This window comes from Anguilla rostrata, chromosome 2, assembly GCF_018555375.3.
Source record: "Anguilla rostrata isolate EN2019 chromosome 2, ASM1855537v3, whole genome shotgun sequence".
Classification (NCBI taxonomy): domain Eukaryota; kingdom Metazoa; phylum Chordata; class Actinopteri; order Anguilliformes; family Anguillidae; genus Anguilla; species Anguilla rostrata.
Window position 1 is genome coordinate 34,170,517 of NC_057934.1, and position 26,273 is coordinate 34,196,789.

The 26,273-nt window shown below is 41.0% G+C and overlaps 1 protein-coding gene and 4 non-coding genes across 5 annotated transcripts; all 5 read right to left on the reverse strand.

The window, feature by feature from the left end:
* Positions 1–719: 719 nt before the first annotated feature.
* On the reverse strand, positions 720–20,059 carry LOC135247847 (cell division cycle protein 27 homolog). The gene is made up of 19 exons (XM_064321758.1): positions 19,889–20,059; positions 18,687–18,762; positions 18,074–18,221; positions 17,177–17,302; positions 16,330–16,427; positions 14,875–15,035; positions 12,743–12,957; positions 11,809–11,920; positions 10,945–11,060; positions 9,828–9,927; positions 8,255–8,462; positions 6,782–6,954; positions 5,341–5,493; positions 4,923–5,131; positions 4,671–4,788; positions 3,645–3,773; positions 3,180–3,254; positions 2,896–3,061; positions 720–2,464 (listed from the first exon to the last, which is right to left on the reverse strand). The coding sequence occupies exons 1-19, from the start codon at positions 19,913–19,915 to the stop codon at positions 2,379–2,381; spliced, it is 2,496 nt and encodes an 831-aa protein (XP_064177828.1). The 5' UTR covers positions 19,916–20,059; the 3' UTR covers positions 720–2,378.
* Positions 20,060–23,870: 3,811 nt separating this feature from the next.
* trnam-cau (transfer RNA methionine (anticodon CAU)) lies at positions 23,871–23,942 on the reverse strand. The gene has a single exon. It is a non-coding gene; the product is annotated as a tRNA-Met (tRNA).
* A 190-nt stretch (positions 23,943–24,132) lies between these two features.
* trnar-ccu (transfer RNA arginine (anticodon CCU)) lies at positions 24,133–24,205 on the reverse strand. Its single transcript has one exon. It is a non-coding gene; the product is annotated as a tRNA-Arg (tRNA).
* Positions 24,206–25,496: 1,291 nt separating this feature from the next.
* On the reverse strand, positions 25,497–25,568 carry trnam-cau (transfer RNA methionine (anticodon CAU)). The gene has a single exon. It is a non-coding gene; the product is annotated as a tRNA-Met (tRNA).
* Positions 25,569–26,000: 432 nt separating this feature from the next.
* Positions 26,001–26,072, reverse strand: trnam-cau (transfer RNA methionine (anticodon CAU)). Its single transcript has one exon. It is a non-coding gene; the product is annotated as a tRNA-Met (tRNA).
* Positions 26,073–26,273: the final 201 nt, after the last annotated feature.

Genomic DNA, 26,273 nt, shown 5'->3' on the forward strand with positions numbered 1-26,273 from the left:
TGTATTAAGTTACGAACAAGTCTTTCGTTTTGCTATTTTTAGTCAGTAGTATTTCTTTATTAGGGCTCAACATCGTTACATCGGTAACATTTGAGTGTCCAGATAAATGTTTGTTACTACTCCATTGCTTTATATATTATGTATGTACAATGTTTGTACTACAATTATACGTTGTAATAATCGTGAACAAGGTTATTGTCTCACCTTATTTTCGGTGGTTTAAAAGTTCAGCGTCAGATGTTTGACTATCACTATTTAACCAGTTATGTATTTTTCTGGTTACTGACAATACATAGATGTTTATGGCATCTGTATATTTATAAAAATTAACACTTAGGTGGTCAACAGTTTAAGGAAATACAAATGTAACAGTTTTTGTCAAGCCGAATGACAACAGACTGCCTGAAGAATCAACTTGGAAGAATGAACTTACTTGAAGGCTTCCTATTTGGAACTGGTCTTTTGAATCATTCTCATACCTTTAACATCCAGTGCTGGTCACATTGGATCAGTCAAGTACTGATCTCAAACTGCAGCCATTTCCAGTTGTGCAAATGAGATAATCAACAGAATATGGTTCATATTTAGGCTATACAACCACCAATGGTGTGTGATTGTTTCCTCATGATGTTTGTATTTGCATAGCTTTGTCATAGCTATTGCTTGGAAATTGCTTCAAATCAAATGTTGAAATAGTTTCAAACAACTGACTTGACAGCTTTGTTCAAAGTATTTTATTCCGTAATTTTTTCACATCCTTAAAATGAGTTGCAAATATATATATATTAACATATACCTTTTCCCTAAGACTGTACAATTTAAAAATAAGACAAGTTACACTTGCACAATGAAAAACATGTTCACCACACTCATTCTGCAGACACTGTAAGCAATTTGACTGATTGTTGCTTTCTTTTTCAGAGGCAGATTTCAGCTTCACCACGTTCAACTCAACTAAATATCATCTTGCTCTAAAACAGGGCATGTTTTCAACACTGCAAGTTCATTTACATTGATAGAGAAATATCACAACTTTGGCAAATTAATAAACTTCACCGAGTGTAGGATTTGTTAATGGTTTATTGTGCAATAAAAGGCCCTTTTAAATCCTTTAAGTAGTTCTGCAATGATCTTCACTGATGGCATTCACTGTTAAGTTTACCTCTCACAAGAAACCAATGTAGAGACACAATTTAATGCTATAAATGTATGAAAAGATCAAATAAACTTGTTTTGATTGTATTTGTTTGAAAAGTATTTCTGGAGCTCCCTGAATCTCGGGCAAAGGAACCAATATAGTCACCACCATCAAGTTCCCAAACAACTACTGGAACCAAAAAAAAAAAGGAAACAAGGATTTGGAATGATGTCTCCAATACACAAGGTACATTTCAGAGCCCTTGTGCAACCATCTCCAGTAAGGTGCCAATGTGCCCAGCATCAAAGCAAACCACTTTTCATGAGAAACACTGAGTACGCACCCCTGCATATTATTTATCAATGACCTAGATGGTGACTAATGTAGTTTCCATATTCATGTAAAATATGTAAATCCATTAATATACAAAATGAACTGGCTATAATGGAGGGTTTCCACTCACCATTATAGGTGGATTACATATGAAATAGTAATGCATTGTGAACACGTGTACAAAAGACTTATTGCAACTAGTGATCAGTCTGAAATGATATAAACAAGGTCCTATTAACAGAATTTGATGACTACAATATTAAGATGGCCAACAGTAGTTATAGAAACCATGGGTGCAAAGTGCTAAAAGACGCATGTATGCTTCTGCAGCCCTCACATTGCCCGAATGCTATTCTACGTCACAAAAATGGATGAAGACAACTGCTTCATTTGTGAGCATTCAGAACAAAAATGAGAGGGTTATTTTCCTATATTCAACTTTATTCAATTTAAACAAATAAAAAAAAAAAATGCAAACAAATACTTGGACATTAATGAACGGCTTTTTTTCTTAATGAGCAAGGAAATAAAAGTCAGTATTTCGAAAGTATGGATGCAGGTGGTGCCCCTCAGCAAGGCCGAAAACATCCCTCCCAATAGTGAGGCATCGACAGACTGGAGATTGTGGCACACTTCCTTCTTGAGAGGATTTGTTGCCATCTGTGCTACAGTACACAGGTCAGAGTGACAGGAATGGGAACAAAGGGGCTTTCACTGTGACAGGAGCCTGGTGTTCACTAAGGCATAGTGGAGGGTGGTGAAGATAAACAAAACGAGTGGATGGTACAAAAAGAAGCTAGAGTTAAAGAGGTACAGTATTAGCAGCAGTTTGTTCTCTCGTTTCTTTTTTTCCCCCCCTTTCAGAACAGGACTGGAGTGCGCGATTCCACGTGGGCACCGGCTGGGGTTAAAAGACCTCGTCGCTCTCGGCGGTGTGGAGCTGTGTGTCATCGGCGTCCGTCATGCTGCTCTCCTGCGACTCCTCTGCCTCTGCTGTGCGGGCGACATGACGCACATCACTGTCACAGCAGTCTGGCACGTTCAGGCTACACAAGCTAAGCTTCACTGCTCAACTTCTACATTACATTACATTACATTACAGGCATTTAGCAGACGCTCTTATCCAGAGCGACTTACACAACCTTTTTTTTTTTTTTTACATAGCATTACATTGCATCCATTTATACAGCTGGATGTATACTGAAGCAATGCAGGTTAAGTACCTAGCTCAAGGGTACAACGGCAGTGTCCTACCCGGGAATTGAACCTGAGACCTTCAGGTTACAAGTCCAGCTCCTTACCCATTACACTACACTGCCGCCCCGCCCGAAGGAGCTTCAAACAACACAACACACAACACATTTCTGCTGTTCATAGATGATGGTTGCCAAAAATTTGCCAACATAGTCAAGAGTGCCAAATACCTGAATCATAATGGTAGACATCAGGAGTGACTGGCTCCTCGTCATCAGGGAGGTATCGCTTATCTATGGCCTCTTTAATCTGATTGTTTGCCCCCTTGGGATCCAGGTCCATGGCCCAGGAGAAATTCATTAATGCTAAGTGCGTCTGACCCAGTTTCTTATACACCTGAAGAACAACGTTATAAAGATTATTAGCAACAGCTAATGACACATTCCTTTGATAACTGTATATGGGAAACCAGAATAGCGTGATCATCTTTTCTTAAAAGTATTTCAAAACATACCTTCCCTATTAAAAAGTAAACAAGGGACTCTTTGGGCACTATTTGTTTCAGTTCTTCAAGTTCTTGAAGAGCAGCCTGTAGAGAAACATTTTAGCATTAGGGCACATTTTCTTTTAACCAAAGTAACAAAGGACTACTCCAATATAATAAATTTATGTTACAATAGGCATTTATCTAGTAACATGAAAGCACTGCCTTTTTCAAGCCATGACCATGTTTTCATGAGACACTTGACAATGTCCCTCAAACACCGAGTAAAAGAATGACACAAAATGACTTCAAGAGAAAGTTATGGAGTTTAGAGCAAAATCACTATTTTGACCAGTAGCCTGGCACAAGCAGTATTCTGTTAATTGAATTCCATGTAACAGAAGTTGTTCTGTGCATTAAATAATAATGAACTAACCATCACCTCTACCATTTATGTTTCTGGGAAATTAACTGTGACCCAACTGGAGGACTGACCTTGTATTTCTCATTAGCAAACAGGATAGAGGCCCTGTGAAATTTGCATAGCGGGTTCTTGGGGTCAATACTGATGGCTTTGTTGAGAGTTTCTAATGCGTGGTCAGACTTCTTCAGTGCATGCTGCACCTGTGGAGAAAGAAAATGTCACTGTAAAAAATAAAGCAGCCCTTTACCAGCCTCATGATCGCAACAAGGAGATATGCGTCAACACAAAACCTAGTCAGAAAGCCTTGTGTTCTTCACAGTACACAAAGCCAGAGCTCTGGAGTGCGACCATTTTACTGGCATATGCGTGTAAAAATCTGCTTAGTGCCACTAAACATTTACAATGGTCGCAGCAGTGCAGCTGGAATCTAGCTGGCCTCATCGACATTTGATTTATGTCGCTGCTGTTTGTGTTCGGCGAGATAGGCAACATTTTCTGCGCAAAAATTTGTAGTAGTGGAGGGTCGGCTCTGAGTGGCTTTTTTAGGTGAACGCTGGGAGCCAGCTCACATCTAAAGGGCTGATTTTATTATTATTTTTTGTAATCCTACGATGTCTGACTCCAGTGCTAACGGTAACCTAATAAACTATACCATTGAAATAATAAAACAATAATGCCACTAAAAGGGGTACCTATTGCTCATTCCTGAGTGAACCACAAATGCATTGTCTTGTCAGAGTACTCCTCTTCAGCTTTCCACATGATGCACCCTTGCTTCAATGAGCTGCTGTCTTTTGCAAACTGCTTAATTTTGTCCTGGTCCTTGTTTATGTCAAAAGTGGTAGACTTTCTTATGTGGTACTCTTCAGCAACAGCTGTTAAGTTTACTCACGTGTCTAATTGTCATAGTATTTCAAGTTTTGTGATCATCATTTTGTATCCATTTTATACTTCCAGTTTCATACCCTTCACGGATCTCTGAGTTTCCGTCGTCTGAGGTTCTACTGCATCGTAAATTAAGGTCAAAAAAACATCTGCACTTCTTCAGGTGATAAAAACGTGACTTGGTCACCAAGATTTTCCAATCAGTTACTCACCACTCCGATGTGACAGAGGAGGACGGAGCTCTGTGGGTGGATGCTGAGCGCTTTTTTGAAGTGTATTTCTGCCAAGTTGAACTTCTCCTGCTTGTAGTAGATCATACCTAAACCATACCTGGCAATGCAAAATGAGGAGAGGGAAAGGTCTGGGTTCACATATGGAACGCTGTTGCCCCTGGCATTAGTAGTACACAGCGAAGGTGCACTTCCTGTGTCCATCGCCAGAGGCGGGTGGGGCCTTGCTCTTACCATGCGTTGTAGTGTCTCGTGCTGACGCGGATAGCGTTCCGGAAGCAGGCCAAGGCCTTCTCCAGCTCCTCCGTCAGCACAAACTCGTGCCCCAGCAGCGTGTAGGCATAGGCGAAGCTCGGGTCTACTTGAATGGCCCTCTGGAAGAACTTGATGGCTATGTCATGCTCCCGCTGCAAGCTGAAGCAGTTTCCAGCGACGCACCAGGCCTGTTTTGATAAGAGAAGCAATGGGATATCAAGGGAAACTGTCCGTCGCATTTAAAACAGAAAATACGCTGCAAGGCACTATACCCTAAAAACAGGTTATGATACATCCAGTAAGAAGTCCATTAGTGGTCCACCATGGTGTCCATTAAAGTTTAAAGGTAAAACATTCACATCCTTTAATCCCCTTTAAATAAAAGCTGACTGGTTACCTCCGGTGAGTTCTTGTCCATGTCGGTGAGGTCTTTAGACAGGGCTGTGAGGGCCACGTCTTTTTGGAGGTGCCACAGGGTGGTGGAGTAGATTGCCATGCCCTCTACCCGGTAGCTCTCGATGCGACGCACCTCGGAGAATACGCGTTCTGCCTGCAGGGACAACGGGACCAATCAGCTCTCACTGCAGCCAGAGCCAAAGCTCACAATGTTATCTAAACATTCTGAAATTAGAAGAATACATTTCTCCTGACTTCATTCAATTTAGTTCAGTTTTGTACAGCAGATAGCAAACAGCGGTAGTATACAACATGCGTGCACATGCCCGCGTACACGCACGTTCTCACACACATGCACGCACACACACAAAATGCAAAGAGATGGAGAAGACCATGGAGATCATGTTTCTTGCATAAATTATATGACATTAACATTGTATCAGTTAGATGTGGGACCATTTAGTGAGCTGCCAAAATATAGTGAACTTCCTAGAGCATGTACACACAATGAACAAGCTGTGTCAGATCTCCAGCTCTGATTTAGAAACTTAAAGGTGTAGTGTGTAAGTTTTTTGGTTACATTTCATTCACATTCCAACAGATATCAATAAATTATAAGCTCTAATAAAAATCCAGTTTCTCCAACTGCCCCAGGCTCTGAAATCAGCCACTCTAAAATTTCACCGCATCAGAATGTTAACAACCAATCAGGACAGCTCTATGCAATGAGGGCAATCAGGACAACGCACAGCCTGTCAATCATGTTGCACGTTTACAGCCATGTCAGAGCTACACGATTAATAAGAATAAAATACAGTATCTGTTACTTTACTCAAGACTCCTAAGGTCTATTTCATGAATACTAATGAATGTGCTTTTTTTTATTTATTTACATGCATTTAATCACAGATCTAAACAAATGGATAGCAACTCATGGCAGTATACTGATCTTTAACTTTAATGCTCTCTGAACCCTCCCCCTCCTCTCCACGACTTTGCTCAAGGACAACGTCGGTGACATCCACTGGCTCATCAGATACCCAGCTGTGCAGCCTTCTGGCCTCATTACGCCCCTGCACAATTCTCATATTCACATGTACCTGTCCTACGGATCCCAGCTCCTCTCTTCTCTTAACAGCAATCTCTCCTTTCCCTAATGATTTCCCTCTTTAAACCACCCCCGCTCCAGTTTCCTTCGGCCATTTTCCTGACAGCTCACAGGCCGTCCCCACACTTCCCCAACAGTAAACAAAAACGCCAAACGCTCTCCCGCTCTTCTTCCTTTTTACGAGCTCAAATGCACCTCCCGAAGCCAAGTGACGCAAGAGGGCCCTCGCGCTCTGTAACTTGTAGGGTCCTTCCCCTGACGGACGGACGGACGCCCCGGTCGGACACTGCGCGCCGATGGCGGCGTGCGTCATTCCCGGCGCGTTTCTTCCTACCTGCATGTACTCGGCCAGCTCAAAGTGCGCTCTCCCGATCTGGCCCAGCACCCAGCCCGTGTTGTAGTGGTGAGAAGGCAGCTGGCTCAGGATGCCGATTGCTTCCTTGCAGTTGTAGGAGCAAAGTGCCAGGTAGCCCTTCCCCATGTCCCGCATCAGGCTCATCAGCCCGTCTGCAACGGAGGCGCAGGCACTTCCATCACAGGAGTCCTGTGCAGTTCTGCTATTTAACTGCCATTAACTTACAGTACTACTCTAAACCGACCAATTTTTGCACGTACGGTTTATTTGATGGGGACATATACAAATACACAGAAATTCAGATGTATTACACCATTGTGTTTGTAGCGTATGCTAATTTCCAACAAAAAAGGAAGAAAATCTTACAATTATAGGGTTCCATTTGTGCCAAAAATGTGTTAATATGGGGAAACTATTAACTTATTGCTAAAAATACAAACAAACAAAAAAACACATTTAACATCTGAAGCTACTCATTTAAAAATGGCAAAGGAAGATGCAAAATGAAACGCTGCCATGATGTGAGACTTGAAAACGCTAAAGCTCGATAACTCAAATTTATAGAATCTACAGAGAAAACCCTACTAGCCTTTAGCTTTTAATACACTCCTTCATATTACACATTACTTATCTACATTAAGACTAACATTACAATTTCTTGGACCTGTGCATTGTTTGGTAACACAGGAAAGCAAAGGAGCACTTGAACCACCAGAAAGTGGTTTTTTTCCCTCTGAATCACTTCATGAACAAGCAGCCCACAATGACTGCCCGCGACTTGTGCACATTTGCTAGGGAATTCATTTTGAAATTCCACCTGTTCCTCTTTGGCAATACACTAAAAATGGATTCTCCGTCTGCTGGGGTTTCATATTGGCCCCAGTATAAACACTGATTATTAACAAGAACGCATGTACCTGCTGTACACCTGCAAAAGACAATTAAATCTGCCAAATCTATTCTGTAATGGCCCTCTTAGTGAAAATTATGGCTGGGCAATAAACCATACTGATGATTATAAAATGTTTTTTTTTTTTTTATGGTAATAACAATCAGCACCGCCATGCAGAGCATTGGCTTTCTTCTGTCTTTTTTCTTCTTCTTCTTTAATCATACCTGATGCGGTAGAAAACATCCAAACCTCAAAGGCTGTATGAAATGCTTTTGGGAGGGGGGGGGTGGGGGGGGCAGACATCATATCTGTTGGGTGTTGATAAGACAGCCAATCAGCAGCAGGATTGTACAGCTTCCATGTACAATCATGGATCATGTGATGTTTTTTTTTTTTTTTCCCAAATCACTTGGAAGCTGCAATGCCTTGCGCTTGAGCGGATGTCATAGCAACACCCAATAGACAGCAGTGGCATTGTTTTTCCCCCAGAAGCATTTCACACACCCTCTAAAGTTTCACTGTTTACTACCACACCAGGAAGTGTGTAAGGCCACACCCACCTGCAGCAGCTTTCTGTAGAGTGAAGGCCTGCAGCTGAGGTGCAGCCATGTTCCCCTTCCCGTCAGACATGATGGAGGAGTCCAGCTTCAGGAGCTCAATGCTGTCGTTCATATTGGAGGGAGTCATGCCACCTTTACTGGTTTTCGTCTTCGTTTTGCGGTTTGGGATTTTGGTGGGGAACTTCATTTTCAATTTCTTGCTGTTCTCCTGTTGTGGGAAGCAGATGTTAGCTTCGCTGCAAGCATACATACGGATATTCAAATATCTCTTGCTTGTAAAAAGCCTCTCACGTCTGCAAATTCGGGGAAATGGAATATTCAAATACGTAAACTGGAATATTAACAAATGATTTTGCCAATAAAATCCATGCATGTTTGACAAAACAACGAAGCCAGGGCTGGTCTGTATACTTAAGACTGACAGGTAGGAGTTACTAATCATTTCATATTTCTTAGTTTGGCACTGGAAAACTAGCAAACAAGACTTGAACAAGAAAGTACAGTGCACAGCAATGGCCACCTAAAAGCTTGTTTAAGTACGAACAAACACCAATGCCTGACAAGGAATGTGTATGTTTGCACACAAAAAAATGCCCACTGCAGTCTAGACAAAATGTATTTAAGTTTAAACCAAGTGATCTATTTGCCCAAATGCATTGCATTTGTGTTTTTAAGGAGGTCCCACTCATTTTTATATTAGGAATTGTGACTGCAGACTGGAGGTCTGGCTATCTGCTTTTTATTTTTCTTTCATTTACCCTTATTTTCCAACAGAGGATGCTATCTTTTCATGTGAACACTGTGTGTGTGTGTGTGTGTGTGTGTGTGTGTAACAAACATCTGTTTAGGCCCACAAAAGGGTTGAGCTTTAATTCTCTGTAAATCAGCAGGATTATCGCCCCCAAGCAAAAGGAGCCTTGTGTATGTTTTGTATACAGTCGTGCACACTTAACAGACTTCAGAAATACACATGCACTTTCTGTAGCATCCCACAGTAATGTTTAAGGTTATAGATGGGGGTAGAGGCAATTTAAGGTCTGGTGTCACCTCTAGGCTGTGTAAGGGATGAGACTCCTCAGGTATTTCAAAACTGATTTGTAAAATGATGCGTTTGGCATGTGGTCTGGTACTGGCAGCGACCGATTTTCCAAAATCTGCCCATAACTGCCAATTGTTACCCAACCATAAGTTATACTAGTCTTGCACATCTGGAATACAAATTCAACATAATGGGTACATTGCGTACCTCGCAAGCAAGAACAGTGAAGTCCTCCTGTTTATTCCCTCCGGTGGAATACCAAGCCATATGCTACTTCAACTAGGTTGGCAGTAGGGGAGGGACATTTTACAATTTTCTCCAAAACGATTACAAGCGGATTTGTCCTTGCGTTCACTCGGGTACTATTTTTAATTTGTTTCTTTTTTGTGCCTGCATCCTGTTTTACAGTGACAGACCCATTAAAAGGCATTGCGAAGCATTTTCTCATTACATCTTTTCCTAAAAGTTCAAGTGTGCTAGCGAGCACTGGTTGGCTTCAGCAAACGGCCCCATGCCCAGCTGACGGGCAGTTACCTTGGCAGTGGAGCTGGCGCTGGTGAACAGTCTGGAGCTCCTCCTCGGCTGCACGTTTGGGGGCGCAGCGATGGTTGGGCTCAGCACTTGAGGCGTTGTACTTCACAGGGAGAATGGGGGGGAAAAAAAACGACATCTTTCATTTGTTTCAACGTCTTCATGCACACTTGAGAGCCTGCCACAACAGCTCTACACCAGTGTTTGCCTTTTTTTTTGTTGCAACGACACACTTTTGATTATAAAAGAATTCCACGGCACACCAAGATCCCATTAACTACCAAAACGTCACAAAATGCCACACGTGCAATAGTGGTGGAATGTGACCATTTTCCAAGGCACGCCTGGTAACCTGAGGGCACGCTAATGAGCCACTCCACACCGGTTGAAAAACAACAGGTTCCCCTGCAGCTCAGCGGTGAGGCACTTTTCATGAAAAAAGTGCAAAACATGCAAAAAAATAAATAAAATAAAAATAAGCAGACCCATGGTGTCAAAGATAAGAGTGAGAAAACTAACTGAAAGAAGACAGAACACCATAAGTTTGACTTTGCTGTTCATTTCCTCCCATGGAAGATCTGATTTGATATTTTCCATTAAAATGGAGAGCTAAGCAGAAATTAGCAGCTCATTCAATTAATAAATAAATTAATTCTAAATGAACAACAAGGTTGCAACAGTCTGTTCCCATTAATAATATGCATTTTGAACAATCCATTCATTTTCATTTGACCAATTTTACAAACTTCTATGAGCCCATCTCAGCCGACCTCTAATGCTTTGTGTGCTTGGGCTTGATCCAATTCCTTAGACGTACTTTTGTTTCACATTTTCAAGCATTTAGAAGGAAGCAGGAGGCTTCCCGGAGCTCTTTGATGCATATCCTCACACACACAAGCACGCAGATGCATACACGCAGGCACGCGCACACACACAGGCACACACAGTCACGCAGACGCACAAAGATTCATGCACGCACGCACACACAGGCACACAGACTAGCAGTGCTTTAGGGCACAGCTAATGGGGATCCTAACAAATAAACAAATAAACAAACAAAACACAGGCACACACACAGGCACATACATAGGCACGCAGATCCATGCACACACGCACACACCTAGTTTGTGGGGAAGTGCTCTGCGTCTGGTTAAAAGGTATTGGGAGAACCTCTCTGCTGTTCCCACTTTGTGCGAACACCGACTTCGTTCCAGCTTGGCTTATTCGGGCTAGAGACTGCAATGAAAGACGGACACAAAAGTTTTTTTTTTTTTAAAAAGGCAACCTGTAATTTACTGAGCATTTTACGCATGAGGTAATTAGGCCATTGTTATTTAAATCATTTGCTTTGTTTAGTACCCAGTACTAAAAAGTTCTGCCGACTGACAATGCATCTTGGGGTCTGTGATCATCATGAGGGATCGGTGATCTCTACTCCTAGAGCCAACTTTTTCTACAATTAAAAATAAAAATAATCACATTTATATAGGTACTAAACAAAGTAAATAGAGCCTTAAGTACAGCGCATTATCACGAGGTGCTGGTTTAGCAAGATACAAATCAAGGCCACCAATAGCAACAGCCAGTTCTGAGCATCTCGTGCATTGTGGTGGTCAGATAATTTTTCAGAAAGTTGTACTGAGTGTTGTCAGTCATCCCATTGAAATTTATTTGATTTTGGGGGATTTATGTTATGCAGCACCACAGCTAATAATTACCAGTGGAAACACTAAAGCCTAATAATAGCATACAATAAAACCTTTCACTGACTAGGCTAGGCTATCAATCAAAACTGCAAACCACCCCCCCCCCACCCGAAACAATCGCCCATCCCTGAGGGTCATAATTGTCCGATCTTAACAAACAAAGGATCTCCCCAACCCTAATACCCAGAGGGATGTACAATTTGCAAAGCTCGTCTTTCACATAAGATTCTATATATACATAGCTGCACATTTGCAGGTGCACGTTGGAATATAATTACTTTCTTTGGTGGGACTCCAGGAGGGGGTGGATCCATGACGGAGCCCGTGTTGGTGAAGTTCTGCAGGTATGACGAGTCTCCCGGACTTGGTTCCAGTGGCAAGATTCCAAAACTGTAGTCAAAACAGAGGAAGCTGCCTGAAAATGACCAGGCTTACGTGCAAAACATCTCCAGTCGCTGGCTTGTTACTACATATGTGTTAGGCTGAATATATTTAGAAAGACATGATCAGTTATCAATTTTCTAGGACTTGGCTGAAGTAGGGTACATCAAATCCAAATACTTTATGTTAACATTGTAGGCTCCTGCAGACTTACCAACCTTTCCCAAGGTGACACATCCATGACACAACCCAAGAAATCTTTCCTTTCAGTTGTGTTTAAATAGGTGTACTGTACATGGATCCACTTAAAAATCCACAGAATCTACCATTGTGTTTGGACGCACGTGCCTAGGATTATGGCCGGCCCGTGACAAACCAAATTAACAATCCAGAATGTAGAATGGGGTGAATGCTTCCCGAAAGCTTCCTCACGCCAACAAACATTCCTTTAACCAAACAGCTCGATCAGATTTAGCGCATCACAATGTCCTCTTACAGTCCATATAAAATCAATACACCGCTGCTTCTTATACTTTTAAATTTTGGAACCCAATTTAGAAATACTTCTTAATATCGGGACCCCAAATACTAAACCTTTCAGGGGCTCATCAAATACACATACTAGAGTAGCCTAGTGGAGACCCCTCATTCCGGGACCCACTCCCCCATGGCCAATTTTGCGTTCCCGAAACCCATAGTTTATGAAACACTGCGTTAGGCTACATTGAGTCAGCCCACCGATGGACAGAACTCGAGCCACGACACGCACAAGCACAGGCTTTTACACAAGAAAGCTAACTTTGTGTGAAAAGGTGAAGCGCTCACGCATACCTAGGAGTGAGTGGACTGAGGGCTGCCGGTCCCCCAAGTAGACTACGCCCACTTTTTGGTTTGTTTGGCGCTTGTTTGGATAGTAGAGAGCTTCCAGTCCCGTGGGGCACAGAATCGGGGGATATTACAGACGAGTCGATGTAGGATACAGAGGAATCCGTGTTCAAAGAAGAAAACTTGGAATTTGAAGATTCTAGGTTGAGTCTATTTAATTCCTTGAGAAAAACAGAGAGAAGAAATTTAGAAAAAGGGCTGATCTCTCAAGATTACATGCAACAAAGCCAACATTTTGCTTAAGGTAGCCAAAGTCAACAAGACTGCCTTTCTACACAACAATGTTGATGAGCACGGATCATAATATATGACATAACATAACTAAACACGCCTGAGCATAGGCAGTCAGTGTAGACATACACTGGTTTGACAGTCATTTCAATGTGTAATGGGCGCACTGACCTACAGCTCAATTTTATTGATTGTCAGTCTGTTCAGAAACTGAAACTAGCCATGCTACTTAAGAGAATTCCATTGAGCTTTGACCTGGTCGCTTGGCTCGGCATGCTCACATTCCAGATGCTTACAACACATCACTATACTGAGGTAACCAACAATTATTTTCTGCCATAATAATTTAAAATAATACTGCTGCTTTGTAGAGAACCTAGGTCACATTTTGCAGCATACTCTGTAGATGGAGGAGGAACTTCCTCTAAACTTCCTTTCCTTTTCCACTGAAAACTGTATACACGTTGGTTGTAGAGCAGCAATATCTATGTGAAATCGCAATGTCTCACCAGTGGGGCCACCAGACTGCCCCCCCTTGTTCTTATGCATTGTACCTCAGTCCTCCACCAGCTAGAGGTCACGATAGCATCTTTCTCAAAACATTATTCCACTTGCACCACTTCAATAATCTAAGTTGATAAATTGGCACTAATTAAGCACAGATAATGATTGACAGAGATGTTTATAAGCAACACTCACGCGTTAAATTCAGTTTGATTGCTTACTACTGTGGTGGACACGCTGCAGTATTTTTAAACATTTTACAGGGGCCTGACAGGTTTTTTCAGAAGCAGTGGGAAATGGCGACATTACAAATGAGAGCAGTTATATATGTATTATGTTTAAAAAAAATAATTAAACAATTTTATATATGATTGAACTAATCATAGTCTTAAATCAAGACTTTAAGTAGAGCCAGGGGTATTAGTGTTGGGCTAAAACAAAAACCTGCAGCCACACTGGTCCTCTTCAGGTAAGATTGGACACCCTCGTTTTATATAGAAGCACTCCTTTTTACTGTAGTGATACTCAATCCTGTTCCAGAAGAACCAGTCTGCTGGTGTTTGTTTTTTCCTTAAGATCAGCAACCGATTCAGACCCAATCAACCAGGTGACTGGAGTTAAATGTGTCATCAACTACTTTAACTGATCGATTGCTGTGCAACTCAAGTTCTGAGTAATAATGAAAGCCAGCAGACCCTGCGGCTTGCCAGGACCAGGAGTGAGGAATGCAGATACAAAGGTGTGCTTTTCATAGCATTTAAACTTCCATCTTTTCCCATCATTTTCCTTCCTGACTCTCCCCATATTAGATCAACTAATTGCTTTTATAAATGTCTCAATCAAAAACACTTTACAGTTAATCACTTGACTATGCCATTGGAGTGCCTATGCAGACCCCTAAAGGATCAATTGCGAGGCATCAATTGTAAAGCGCTTTGGATAAAAGCGCTATATAAATGCAGTCCATTTACCATTTACCAAAGGATAATCATTGAAATACAGGTTCAAATCTCTGCAGGTCACATGGTAGAGACAAACTGGCGGCCAAGTTACTCATCATATATTTACAGTTGACTATGACCTCAAAATGACCCGGTCCCAGTCTGCTTGGCACTTCTAGAAATTTCATTCAGTCATAGAACTGCTACAAAAACCTCATGACGGACAACACCGTATCATTCAATCAATCAATCCCCAAAGACCAAACTGCAAGCCAACAGAAGTCTTAGGAAACCTTGGCTCTGCAGAAAGATGGCCACCTTTACTATCCTGGACCTAGTCTGAAATGCGACCGTGTTGGATGTGGAAAGGCGGCACGAGGGCAGGGAGCCGACGGGACGTACTAAAGTGTCTTGCGGGGTCTCCATCAGGACCGTGTCCATCGGTCTGTGGGCCACGCTGTGGCTGGAGGTGTGGGTGAGGACTCCGCCCGTGGGCTGGCTGCTGCCGCTGAAGTTCTGCAGGGACGTCAGCTTGAACATCTGATCGGGGTCCGGCTTCTCACCTGCGCACACCGAGAGCAGCGCGGATCAGACCGGACACATCAAAAACAAGAGTGCCTAGCGTCTGTATTTTGCCGCGTGCCTGACCAGCCACATCAAAAGTAAGAGTGCCTAGTGTCTGTTTTTTGGTGCGTGTCTGACTGGCCACATCAAAAGTAAGAGTGCCTAGCATCTGTTTTTTGGTGTGTATCCGACTGGCCATCAAAAGTAAGAGTGCCTAGCATCTGTTTTTTGGTGTGTATCCGACTGGCCATCAAAAGTAAGAGGACCTAGCGTCATTTTTTTGGAAGGTTTAGTTTTTTTTTTTTAAATGCTGTGAAGAAACAGCTTGAGGATTTTGCCGCTATTTGCGCCTTTGAGGTGAATCGGTTTGTGCAAACCGTTCATTCACCCTTTGGAGCGATCTGAATTCATCACACTACCTGACAGGAAGTCACAAATGACCTCATCTTCCGTGCTCCCAGCTACACAAGGCTTACGCACATCCTCACCTCAGCTACGCTACTTAAATCCTAAATGGGTGGGACAAGCAGAGTTGCAGTGAATGCAATGAAATTAGTTTTTACCAACCCACACTCACAGAAGGAAAATGTGAATTTGCCCAGAGTTTCCATATTATTACGGTTTCATTTATTTAAAATAAGCAAAAACATTATTCAGTGCAAGAAAGCATGGGTGATTTAGCTGGCAGTACATATACATTTCCTTTCCCCATCTTGATTGAACAAATCTCCAAATGAAAATATGGCTTGCAAGAAACAACAGACCCAGGCACACAATTAAATATACATCTTAGAAGCTGCATTTTCATTTGGGCATTGAAGATACGGAAACAACACAAAAACATGCAGCCTTCACTTACATTTCCAGCTCAGGATTGTGTGGCTGATCATGAAATTTAAATGAAGAAAGTGTGGTCTTTCACTGCTTGCATTGATTTTATTTAATTAAGGCAGTTAAAATGTTTTATGTGACTTACTGTATGAGACAAAAAGGAATTGCCCTTCACTGGTCACCAATAGTTCTGAGAGGTGTTACATTTGCACACGTAATCCAGCGAATGAAACATTTTGAGTACTGAGTCTCCACTATTATGTTCATGGATGTCATAATTGTAGAGATTTAACAGTGCGCACGTAAGAGGTCGGCAGAATTAAGTATATATAATTTTTTTTTTTTTTTTTTCTACAAGCGTGGTTAATTCTGTTGGGAGCAATATAATGACGACAAAGTGGGAATGAGGCAAAACCAACTGGCATTTTAAATGAGCAAAAAAAGAACTCATGCATGACTCACCTATTTGACACAGAGACTCAAAGGGGGACCAGAGGAAAGGATTCAAACTCAGGCTCTTTTGGTAACATTCGGAACCTTTGGCTAATCGGTCCGTTTTGCTGTTTAAAAAGGGTAAAAATAAATAAATAAATAAATAAATAAATAAATAAATAAATAAAAACAAACGCCATATTAACACTGTTTAAGAAGCACATAGTCACACTGCAAACATAACAGATATTTTCTCAAACACGTCCTTCTGCCATTATGACGTCAGAAAGGCAGCGGCTGAAAAAGGGTACCGCTAACAGCCGTCATTATATGTGGCCTGAGATTAATCAATGGCGATTTAATCACTAGCGCTTCCAGACGTTGAGACTTTTACATCTCAGCACAGTGCCTTTTCTTCGGTGCCTGGTCATTAATCGGAGGGCTGCGTTGCGGGCCTGCAATGCAGATGCCAAATGCAGTCCAAACTTCTCCGCACCTCTCGAATCAGATTCCATTTGGAGGAAGCAGCTAATGCAGAACGCTGCATCCTGTCACTCATTTAGGATCGCGGAGCCCCGAGGGCCCTGGGCGCACGGTATGCAGAATTCGCACCGCGGATAGCGACGGGCTAGGAGACGCCTCTGCTCCTCCTCTGCTCCTCCTCTGCATCCCAAGGACTGGAGCACACTGCAATGCGCTGTAATAACTCTGAGTGATCTATCACCGCTTGACCTTAATTCCACATCAAAGTCAAGACCTGAGTGCTTCCCCCCCCCCACGCCATCCTCATAACTCGTCTAGCCCAATTCCCCCCCCCCCCCCGCCTCGGTTGTGTGAAAACAAAATCGGCAAGGCCGCGCGCAGGTGGGGTCCGTACCAGTAGATCTGGCCCAGCAGAGCCAGGGTGAAGCACGCCGAGTCCCCGAATTCGGTGACGATGTCGTCCTGGCTCTTCTGCTTGTTCAGCACGCCTCCTGTTAAGATCTGCTCCCCTTCCGCGAGCCTGAGGAGTGCAGGGGGGAAGAAATGAATGACTGTTCGGTGTTCGGGGGGAAGGTGGGAGGGGTGGGGTGGGGGTGGGGGGGTTTGGTGGGAGAATGAAAATCCTTCCTGAGTAAATGAACCCAAAACGAACCCCCACCAGTGTACTACAATTAAGTGATCCTGGCAAAGGAAATAAACCAAGAAAATTATTCATTTCTGAACATGCACTTATTCCAGTTTGATTTCGGTTTAATGCTCACTTTTTCCACCACTCTCATCTTCCAACTATCACTTTGGTTACGAAATCTGTACACAATGCACCAACTGCACACTCCTGAATAGAGCATTCAGGCTCAAATGCACCCCTAGGTGGGGTGATAGGACTGGACAATAAACCATCTCGAAACTAATGAAAAAATAAATAAAAATACATTTTTAGTGTAATAATAATCAACGCGACCTTCTGTTTTTTTTTTTTTTTTCTTTAATCACCCCTGATGTGGTAGTCATCCAAACTCCATCCAATCTCAAGAAGCCACATGATCACATGAGTGTATAGCCTTCTGTCAATACTGTCTATCCACCAGCTATCGTGCATGTTTTTGGTTCAAGCACTCATTAGCCTCTGATGTGGATGTTCAGATCAATAAAGAAAAATAATCATGCGGCGATCGTTATTGAATTTATAAAATATTTGATAATAATCAGTATGGTTTATCGTCAAGCCCCACTATCAGGTACCTCAAAAAATAAATATATATATTTTTTAGAAAATTAAAAAATATCCAACCTGCTCAGCTCCACGCAACACTTGGCGAGGAGATATTTGCATTGAGGCGTCGTGCAGCTGTGCCCTTTGAGGAGGAGATACGCTTTGTAAGCCTTTCCTGAGCGGTAGTAGCATGTCGCCAACAGGAAAAGTGCCTCTTCAGAATGCACTATCAAAACAGGGAGAAAGAAACCACTGCCAAACATGACTCAAATAGACCAAGCATATAGGGTGGTATGAATCATTACCGGGACACAGAAATGCAGGACTGCCTCAGATGATTCTGCATGACACCCTGTACATTTCATAACGTCGATTACGTCGACAACTTCCAGATGCGTGGGTCTAAAGCTTCTTGATTCACCTCACGTTATTTGGCTGGCGTGACCGATTTGCAACCTAAATGACTGCGTATCAATAAACAAATAGTTCAACTTTGTAGAGCTTGTTTCCAAATTGAGGTCTCTGATTCAGCGATGACTGAGGCAGATACACACAAAAACGGTACCCCAGATGGTCATTTATGTGTTCCTCTGCCTGTTCGTGCCGCTCTCACTGTGAACTGGACCCTCATAAGGCAGAGGACAACGCAGTGGAAGCCCAGTACAAATGATCCAAAAGCCTCACTCCTTACCTTCAGCATAGAGCCTCTCTGCCAGAAACACTGCATCCCAATAGGCATAGTGGTTAAGTGCATGCCAAACTGCAGCCTGGGAGCAGAAAAAGAAAGCAACATTGTGAACTCACTACAGTCGTGGCGTAAGGCCTGAGCACATTTACCAATAAACATTGTCACCCCGTGTGAGGGCTCGATCAGGCTGAAAGATTGGCATCCTGCTTGCCACAGGAGGGAGGGTTTGAAGTGTTCTGTCGCATTTCATCCCGTTCCTATGCCGGCTGTCGAGGGCATTCTTAAATCGCTGTGACACGATACCATAACGACAACGATCTCATTCGCAATACTTTTACAAGCGGTTTCCCACAACACAGGGAAAATCATTCTGCAAAGGAAACGCTTGTATTTACCACCACGAATACAGAATGACTGTGCAACAGTGCGCAGCTTGCCAGCGAGCTCTATTCCCAAGCTGACGTTAGCTGTATAAATTAACGTTAATTAAACTATTGACATGAATACAGAGCAATTTCAAAGGTCCTATGAACTACGAATCAATCTGCTGAATCTATCCAAATGTTCCGAAATACAAAGAGAAAATGAAGTCAATGTAATAGCAGAATTACCATCGTCACCAATTTTGCCAACTGAGATGGTCAACAAGCTAGCTTCTTAGCAAGATATTTAATTACCATGTTACTTACTATTCCATGTTGCATAGTTATCATAAGGAAATCATATTTCGACTCATTGATTGACAACATAGGTGACTTTATGTGACCAATTCAAACAATATTTGAGTGTTTAGGACCATTCAGAACACAGTAATACAGCATAAACCACCTGGCTTGATGCATTGCAAGCGTCAACGCCAACAAGCGCTTCTTAACCTTTGCTAGCTAGCTGACGTTAGCTAGTTGGCTAGCAAGCTACAATAGCAATCTCGTGAGAGCAGACATATTTGCAACTATGTTTAATTTCACGTGTACATTCCGAACCCGCATTTTCAGACTATGTTCAATACAAATACAAAAATGCATCTCTCCACTCAGATTATTAGCTAGTTAGCCAGGCCTCTGTGTTTGTTTTCAGGCCCCGGTTTATGGGCATTGAGTCCTTCCGGCAGAGAAGTCCGAGTTTCTGGTTGGTGGGTTAATGCTAAGCGCCACTTAAACTGCACATGGGAACACGCCGTTAATCAATGTATTTTTCTGATTTACCTGGACAGGTTCCTGCAGCACCGTCATTCCGCAATCAAACGCCTTCTCTCAACCCTAGCTGGTTCCGTTCTCCTCGGCTCCTCTTCGCCTTGCTTTAATTTTACTGCCTGAAGCGGAGCTCCGAAGATTTAAACACACCGACCGTTACCGACCACGTCGAACTATTCCGGAGATTTCCGATTAACGAGACTGCACACGAAGTGAATCGTAGCCGAACGAAAATGGCCGAATAAAGCACTTGTAGATTAAAATAATATCAAAGTCGAACACATTTTACCGGATGTTCAAAACGAAGTCGATTGGGCGTGTAAACACTTAAATGTTTTTTTGAACGAAGTTTGAGTCAACTTCTATTTCGTTTGACTTTCCACGCGTTGCCTGTGATGTGGGCTGCACTGGCCAATTTCGGAAAGGAAATTACCGTATTCTGTGCTGCATATTTTCTCCATTCAAAATACTGTCTACCATCTAACAGCATGAAATTCTTAGAAGTACAGCACAGCGACAGCCAAACCGTACACACCATGTATATCAAACGTATGTTGTTTATTAAACTTTGTTAATATTCAAATGTAATTCTAATAATTTCATTATACAAGTTTTTGTTAATTTTTTATTAATGAAAGAAAAATGTTATCTATGCAAATGAGGAGTGTGCATATCTTGCATGAAATTCATCTGTTATTTTGCTTCATGGTATAACAGTGCAAATCATGAGTGTATGGCTTTAACATACACTAATGCCACTGTACATAAGACTGGCTTTTCTCAATTGAACAATTTCTGTATCAATTGTGACTACTTACTGATCACTATTTTGAAATCAGTCAACCACTGTTTACTTTTTTTTTTGCTGCTGGCTACTCATGATTGGACTCTAGAATTGCTGCTTATGTCATTTGTTACTATTGTTTTATTTTTCTGCCACTGTAATTGTAACAGCCATATGGTATATAGGCAGCTAATGACAGCCACACACAAAGGGAGGCATACATTATTGCAAACATAGCCATATGGTGGCATTAACACTGATTTTTGTTCAGTCTTTAGGCCTTCATAACAAAACTATTGTGCATTGCAGAGGTCTGAGGCTTATGTGTATGTATCTCCTCATAATATTAAACATTTTTGCAAAGATATTTACAACTGAATGATATTGAATTTTCCTCCATTAAAAAAAAAAATTAGCATGTTAATGAAAATATGTTCTCAAAAACTACTGCTCCAATTTGCATGAATCTTGGTTCAGTACACATTATCTGCAAACTGTAGGCTATCAAAATTCATTTTAGCAAAATGTGACTGCGCAAGCCAATCCACGTTCTCATAATTTGCATATTATAATGGAAATATGCTGTGTCTGTCAAAATTGTGTAAATTGTTCTTAAACTTTCTGTGCACATAAAATGCTCTGATATAAGTATAATGCACCAAATTTGAATGTGGTTGAGTAAAAACATTAGTAACATCTGTGACTGAAAATGTGTTAATTTTAACCATTTCATAAATATAAAATAATTGCATAATACAAAAATTGCATTCTTATGAAGCGAAATTCATATTGAGATGAAACTTGGAACCGAAAGTCCTTGGGGTATGCTCTCTCAAAATTACATGATACATTGCTACAATGTGAAAAATTTGGCAGCTACAGTAGATTTTAGTCATTATGAAGTTCGACTAGCCTCTTAAAAGTAGAATGTGCAACAAAACAGCTCCCACATGGTTATTTCAGTTTTTATTAAGCCTGTTGCAGCACACAAGGCATGTGATTGTGTGGTAGCCATATAGATTTTTTGACATTGATGTTCAATTTCTGCAATTCATCAAAATCAACTATTAGACAAAGGTTTGCCATATAAAAATTTCTCATCATTTGGTGCATTTGCCTCATTTTTTTTATATGAGTCTGTTTTTATGTTTTTTATTATGCAAATTATCCCATTTTATCGCAAAGACAAGCAATTTTCACACATTTTCTATTGCATGTATTGACGGGTGACAAATTAAAGGAACAACCTCAATACATTTGTGGAGAAACATAACAAATGCTTCCATACAGGGGTACTGCATGATACAATCAAGTAACTAACGTCCTATCATGCTCTGTGTCATGAAAATGCTGAGCAGGCCCAGTTGATTTTGATTTTGGATCAAGATGGCAAGAGGAAAAGAAGTGACTTTGAAAGAGGGTTCGTTATTCCCTCAGGTCCTTACACGTACAGTAGGAAAAGACTGACTTTCAGACAAGTGCATCAGTGGAGTGTGGATAAATTCAGATGGCATGGTATATAGCCATCCAAATTGATTCAATCCCTTGATGCATATTAGCAAAAAAGGTTGCATAACATGCAACATAACAAATACAAGTAATCAGCAATGTATTCTCAAAAAAATAGGAAAATTCTGCTTTTTTATACAAATTTCACAGAGATTTATTTCAGCGAGTAATATGTTTTTCTCATAAAACTTATCACAATTGTTCATACCCCTCTTTAATGTACTTTGTGCACCCTCTCTTCAGAACTTTATCACTACTGAGTCATCTTATGTAGGGTTTTATGAGTAAACATCACTTTTTTTTGTGGGGACGGGGGGCAATTGTGACCATTCCTTGTTAGGACCCCTGTCGTAAGTTTGTTAACATGTTTCTCTGTTGCATCATGTGTGTTTCGTCTTTCCAGTTCGTCATTTGATTGGCTGTTTCTACCTCCGGTTACTCAGCTTGAAAAAGCCGCCGTTTTCCACTTACCAGCGGAGACTAGCTCTTAGAACTTGTGCTTGTGGTGTTGTGTTCAGTGATTGCTTCAGTTGACTTCACGTATTTGACCATATTATTGTTTGATTCTGATTCATGTTTAGCTCTTCTGGTTCGTTGCTGATTACATATTGTGTATGACCACTGACTCGTTCCCTTTGACTCCAAATCTTGACTTCGCCCTTCTAGTTTTTTTGCCCTGTGATTTTGTGTGTCTGATCGTTAGCTCTCATATTCGATGCTGATTTTTGCCTAGCCTCTTTGGTTTGTTTGCCGATTGGATTTTTGTGTTTGACCATTCATTCGTCCTCGGCCTCGAGCCTCATGTTTCCCTCTGCTCACCGTATAGTGTTCCAGTTAGTTAGTGTGTTCATCCATCCAGGACACAACTGTTATTTTGCTTTGTTATTTTCCCTTTATTATTTTTGAAGGTACTCTGGGTGACGTTTTAACTCTCTGTTGGGGGTACACTATTCAGAATTTTGGTTTCAGACTATTGGCAAACTGTCCGAAGTTCGGTGTTCAAAGCCAACCATGCCCAGTACCCTTCGAAGACTAGCCAGTTTTCAGTTTGGATAGGCAGATAAGGATTGGAGTTACAGGTCGGTTTGCAATACACGTTTCCCTTTTCCCATTTCCATCGGCGACATTAAAATTATGCAATTCATCGTAAAAAGATGAAGAAAAAAAAAAAGTATAACCTTTGATGTTTGGTATAATATGACTTTCGAATCTCAAGCAGGTTTTTATTACTTTTGCCACTTTTCCCCCATGGATTGATTAAGGCTCTTTTTATTAACATTCAGAGCTCACAGCAAAAGAGAAAAGGCTTCACCCCAGAGGGGACTCGAACCCATAATCCCTGGCCTAACAAAGGATGGCATTTGTACATATCACAGGACAGTTTTGCTCCAGTGACCTCAGAGTTAGGAGCGCAACATATTTCAGATGCACCATTCTGCTTTTCCAGGGTGATTCATTAACATATTTACAATAATTCTTCTTTACAGTACTATTTGGATTTTAAAATATGTGATATTTGGATTTTAAAATGTACCTTCCATTCAAAACCAGAAAATAGGTAAATGTAAGCTTTGATTGTTGAGTAGAAATCATAGATCTTGAACTCAATTACAAGCAGCATTTTGCTCAGGTGGTGAAATCACAGCAGTCTCACCATAGTTGGGATTCTGTGCTTGCTTAGGCACTTGGCAACCAAAAACATAGCAGAGGATGGTTTCGATCCATCGACCTCTGGGTTATGGGCCCAGCACGCTTCCGCTGCGCCACTCTGCTGTGGACTAGGAGAAAACAAAATTTCAACCTTTAATGTTTGGTATGATATGATATGATATGACAAATTACATCAACTTTCGAATCTCAATCAGGTTTTTATTACTTTTGCCACTTTTCCCCCAGGGATTGATTAAGGCTCTTTTTATTAACATTCAGAGCTCACAGCAAAAGAGAAAAAGAGAAAAAGCTTCACCCCAGATGGGACTCGAACCCATAATCCCTGGCTTAGGAGGCCAGTGCCTTATCCATTAGGCCACTGGGGCTTGGAAAACTTTGGCTATTTACGTGGATACCAAAAATATGAAAAAGCGAAGATGCTTCAGGAAAAATGTCTGTGCCTGCGCGGTTGGACACAAAAAAATGGCAAAATCAGCATTGTTTTCAAGTTCATCAAACAATGCACGGTGCTTAGACGTAGCAGAGGGCAGTTTTGCTCTATTGACCACAGAGTTAGGAGAGCAGCACATTCAGGATGCACCATTCTGCTTTTCCAGGGTTATTCATTGGAATATTTCCAATAATTCTTCTTTACAGCACTATTTGAATTTTAAAATGTGATATTTGGATTTTAAAATGTACCTTCCATTCAAAACCAGAAAATAGGTAAATGTAAGCTTTGATTGTTGAGCAGAAATCATAAATCTTGATCTCACTTACAAGCAGCATTTTGCTCAGGTGGTGATTTTCAATAGGGGAAATCACAGCAATCTCACCATACTTGAAATTCTGTTCTTGCTTAGGCACTTGGCAACCGAAAACATAGCAGAGGATGGTTTCGATCCATCGACCTCTGGGTTATGGGCCCAGCACGCTTCCGCTGCGCCACTCTCTGCACTGAGAAAATGGCATGAATGCAACAACATGTCAAAATCAGCATTGTTTCAAGATCATCGAACAAAGGATGGCATTTGTACATAGCACAGGACAGTTTTGCTCCAGTGACCTCAGAGTTAGGAGCGCAACATATTTCAGATGCACCATTCTGCTTTTCCAGGGTGATTCATTAACATATTTACAATAATTCTTCTTTACAGTACTATTTGGATTTTAAAATATGTGATATTTGGATTTTAAAATGTACCTTCCATTCAAAACCAGAAAATAGGTAAATGTAAGCTTTGATTGTTGAGTAGAAATCATAGATCTTGAACTCAATTACAAGCAGCATTTTGCTCAGGTGGTGATTTCAAAAAAAAAAAAAAAAAAAAAAAAAAAAAAAAAAAAAAAAAAAAAAAAAAAAAAAAAAAAAAAAAAAAAAAAAAAAAAAAAAAAAAAAAAAAAAAAAAAAAAAAAAAAAAAAAAAAAAAAAAAAAAAAAAAAAAAAAAAAAAAAAAAAAAAAAAAAAAAAAAAAAAAAAAAAAAAAAAAAAAAAAAAAAAAAAAAAAAAAAAAAAAAAAAAAAAAAAAAAAAAAAAAAAAAAAAAAAAAACTTTCGAATCTCATCAGGTTTATACTTGCACTTTTCCCCCAGTGGTGATTTTCAATAGGGGAAATCACAGCAATCTCACCATACTTGAAATTCTGTTCTTGCTTAGGCACTTGGCAACCGAAAACATAGCAGAGGATGGTTTCGATCCATCGACCTCTGGGTTATGGGCCCAGCACGCTTCCGCTGCGCCACTCTGCTGCACTAGAGAAAATGGCATGAATGCAACAACATGTCAAAATCAGCATTGTTTCAAGATCATCGAACAAAGGATGGCATTTGTACATAGCACAGGACAGTTTTGCTCCAGTGACCTCAGAGTTAGGAGCGCAACATATTTCAGATGCACCATTCTGCTTTTCCAGGGTGATTCATTAACATATTTACAATAATTCTTCTTTACAGTACTATTTGGATTTTAAAATATGTGATATTTGGATTTTAAAATGTACCTTCCATTCAAAACCAGAAAATAGGTAAATGTAAGCTTTGATTGTTGAGTAGAAATCATAGATCTTGAACTCAATTACAAGCAGCATTTTGCTCAGGTGGTGATTTTCAATAGGGGAAATCACAGCAATCTGACCATACTTGAAATTCTGTTCTTGCTTAGGCACTTGGTAACCGAAAACATAGCAGAGGATGGTTTCGATCCATCGACCTCTGGGTTATGGGCCCAGCACGCTTCCGCTGCGCCACTCTGCTGTATGTTAGTGTAGAGAAAATTTCAAAATCATCATTGTTTCAAGATCATCAAACAAAGTACAGCATTTGAACCTAGTGCAGGACAGTTTTGCTCCATTGACCTCAGAGTTAGGAGCGCAGCATATTTCCAGATGCACCATTCTGCTTTTCCAGGGTGATTCATTAACATATTTGACAATAATATCTTCTTTACAGTACTAT

What these genes read in the sequence shown, in the direction of transcription:
- LOC135247847 (XM_064321758.1), bottom strand. Translation starts at nt 19,915, where the DNA reads ATGACGGTGCTGCAGGAACCTGTCCAG. An exon ending in AGACCCCGCAAGACACTTTA is followed by an intron (nt 12,958 to 14,874) that starts GTACGTCCCGTC and finishes GTTTTTCTCAAG; the next exon opens with GAATTAAATAGACTCAACCT. An exon ending in CTGGAGTCCCACCAAAGAAA is followed by an intron (nt 11,061 to 11,808) that starts GTAATTATATTC and finishes CTTTCATTGCAG; the next exon opens with TCTCTAGCCCGAATAAGCCA.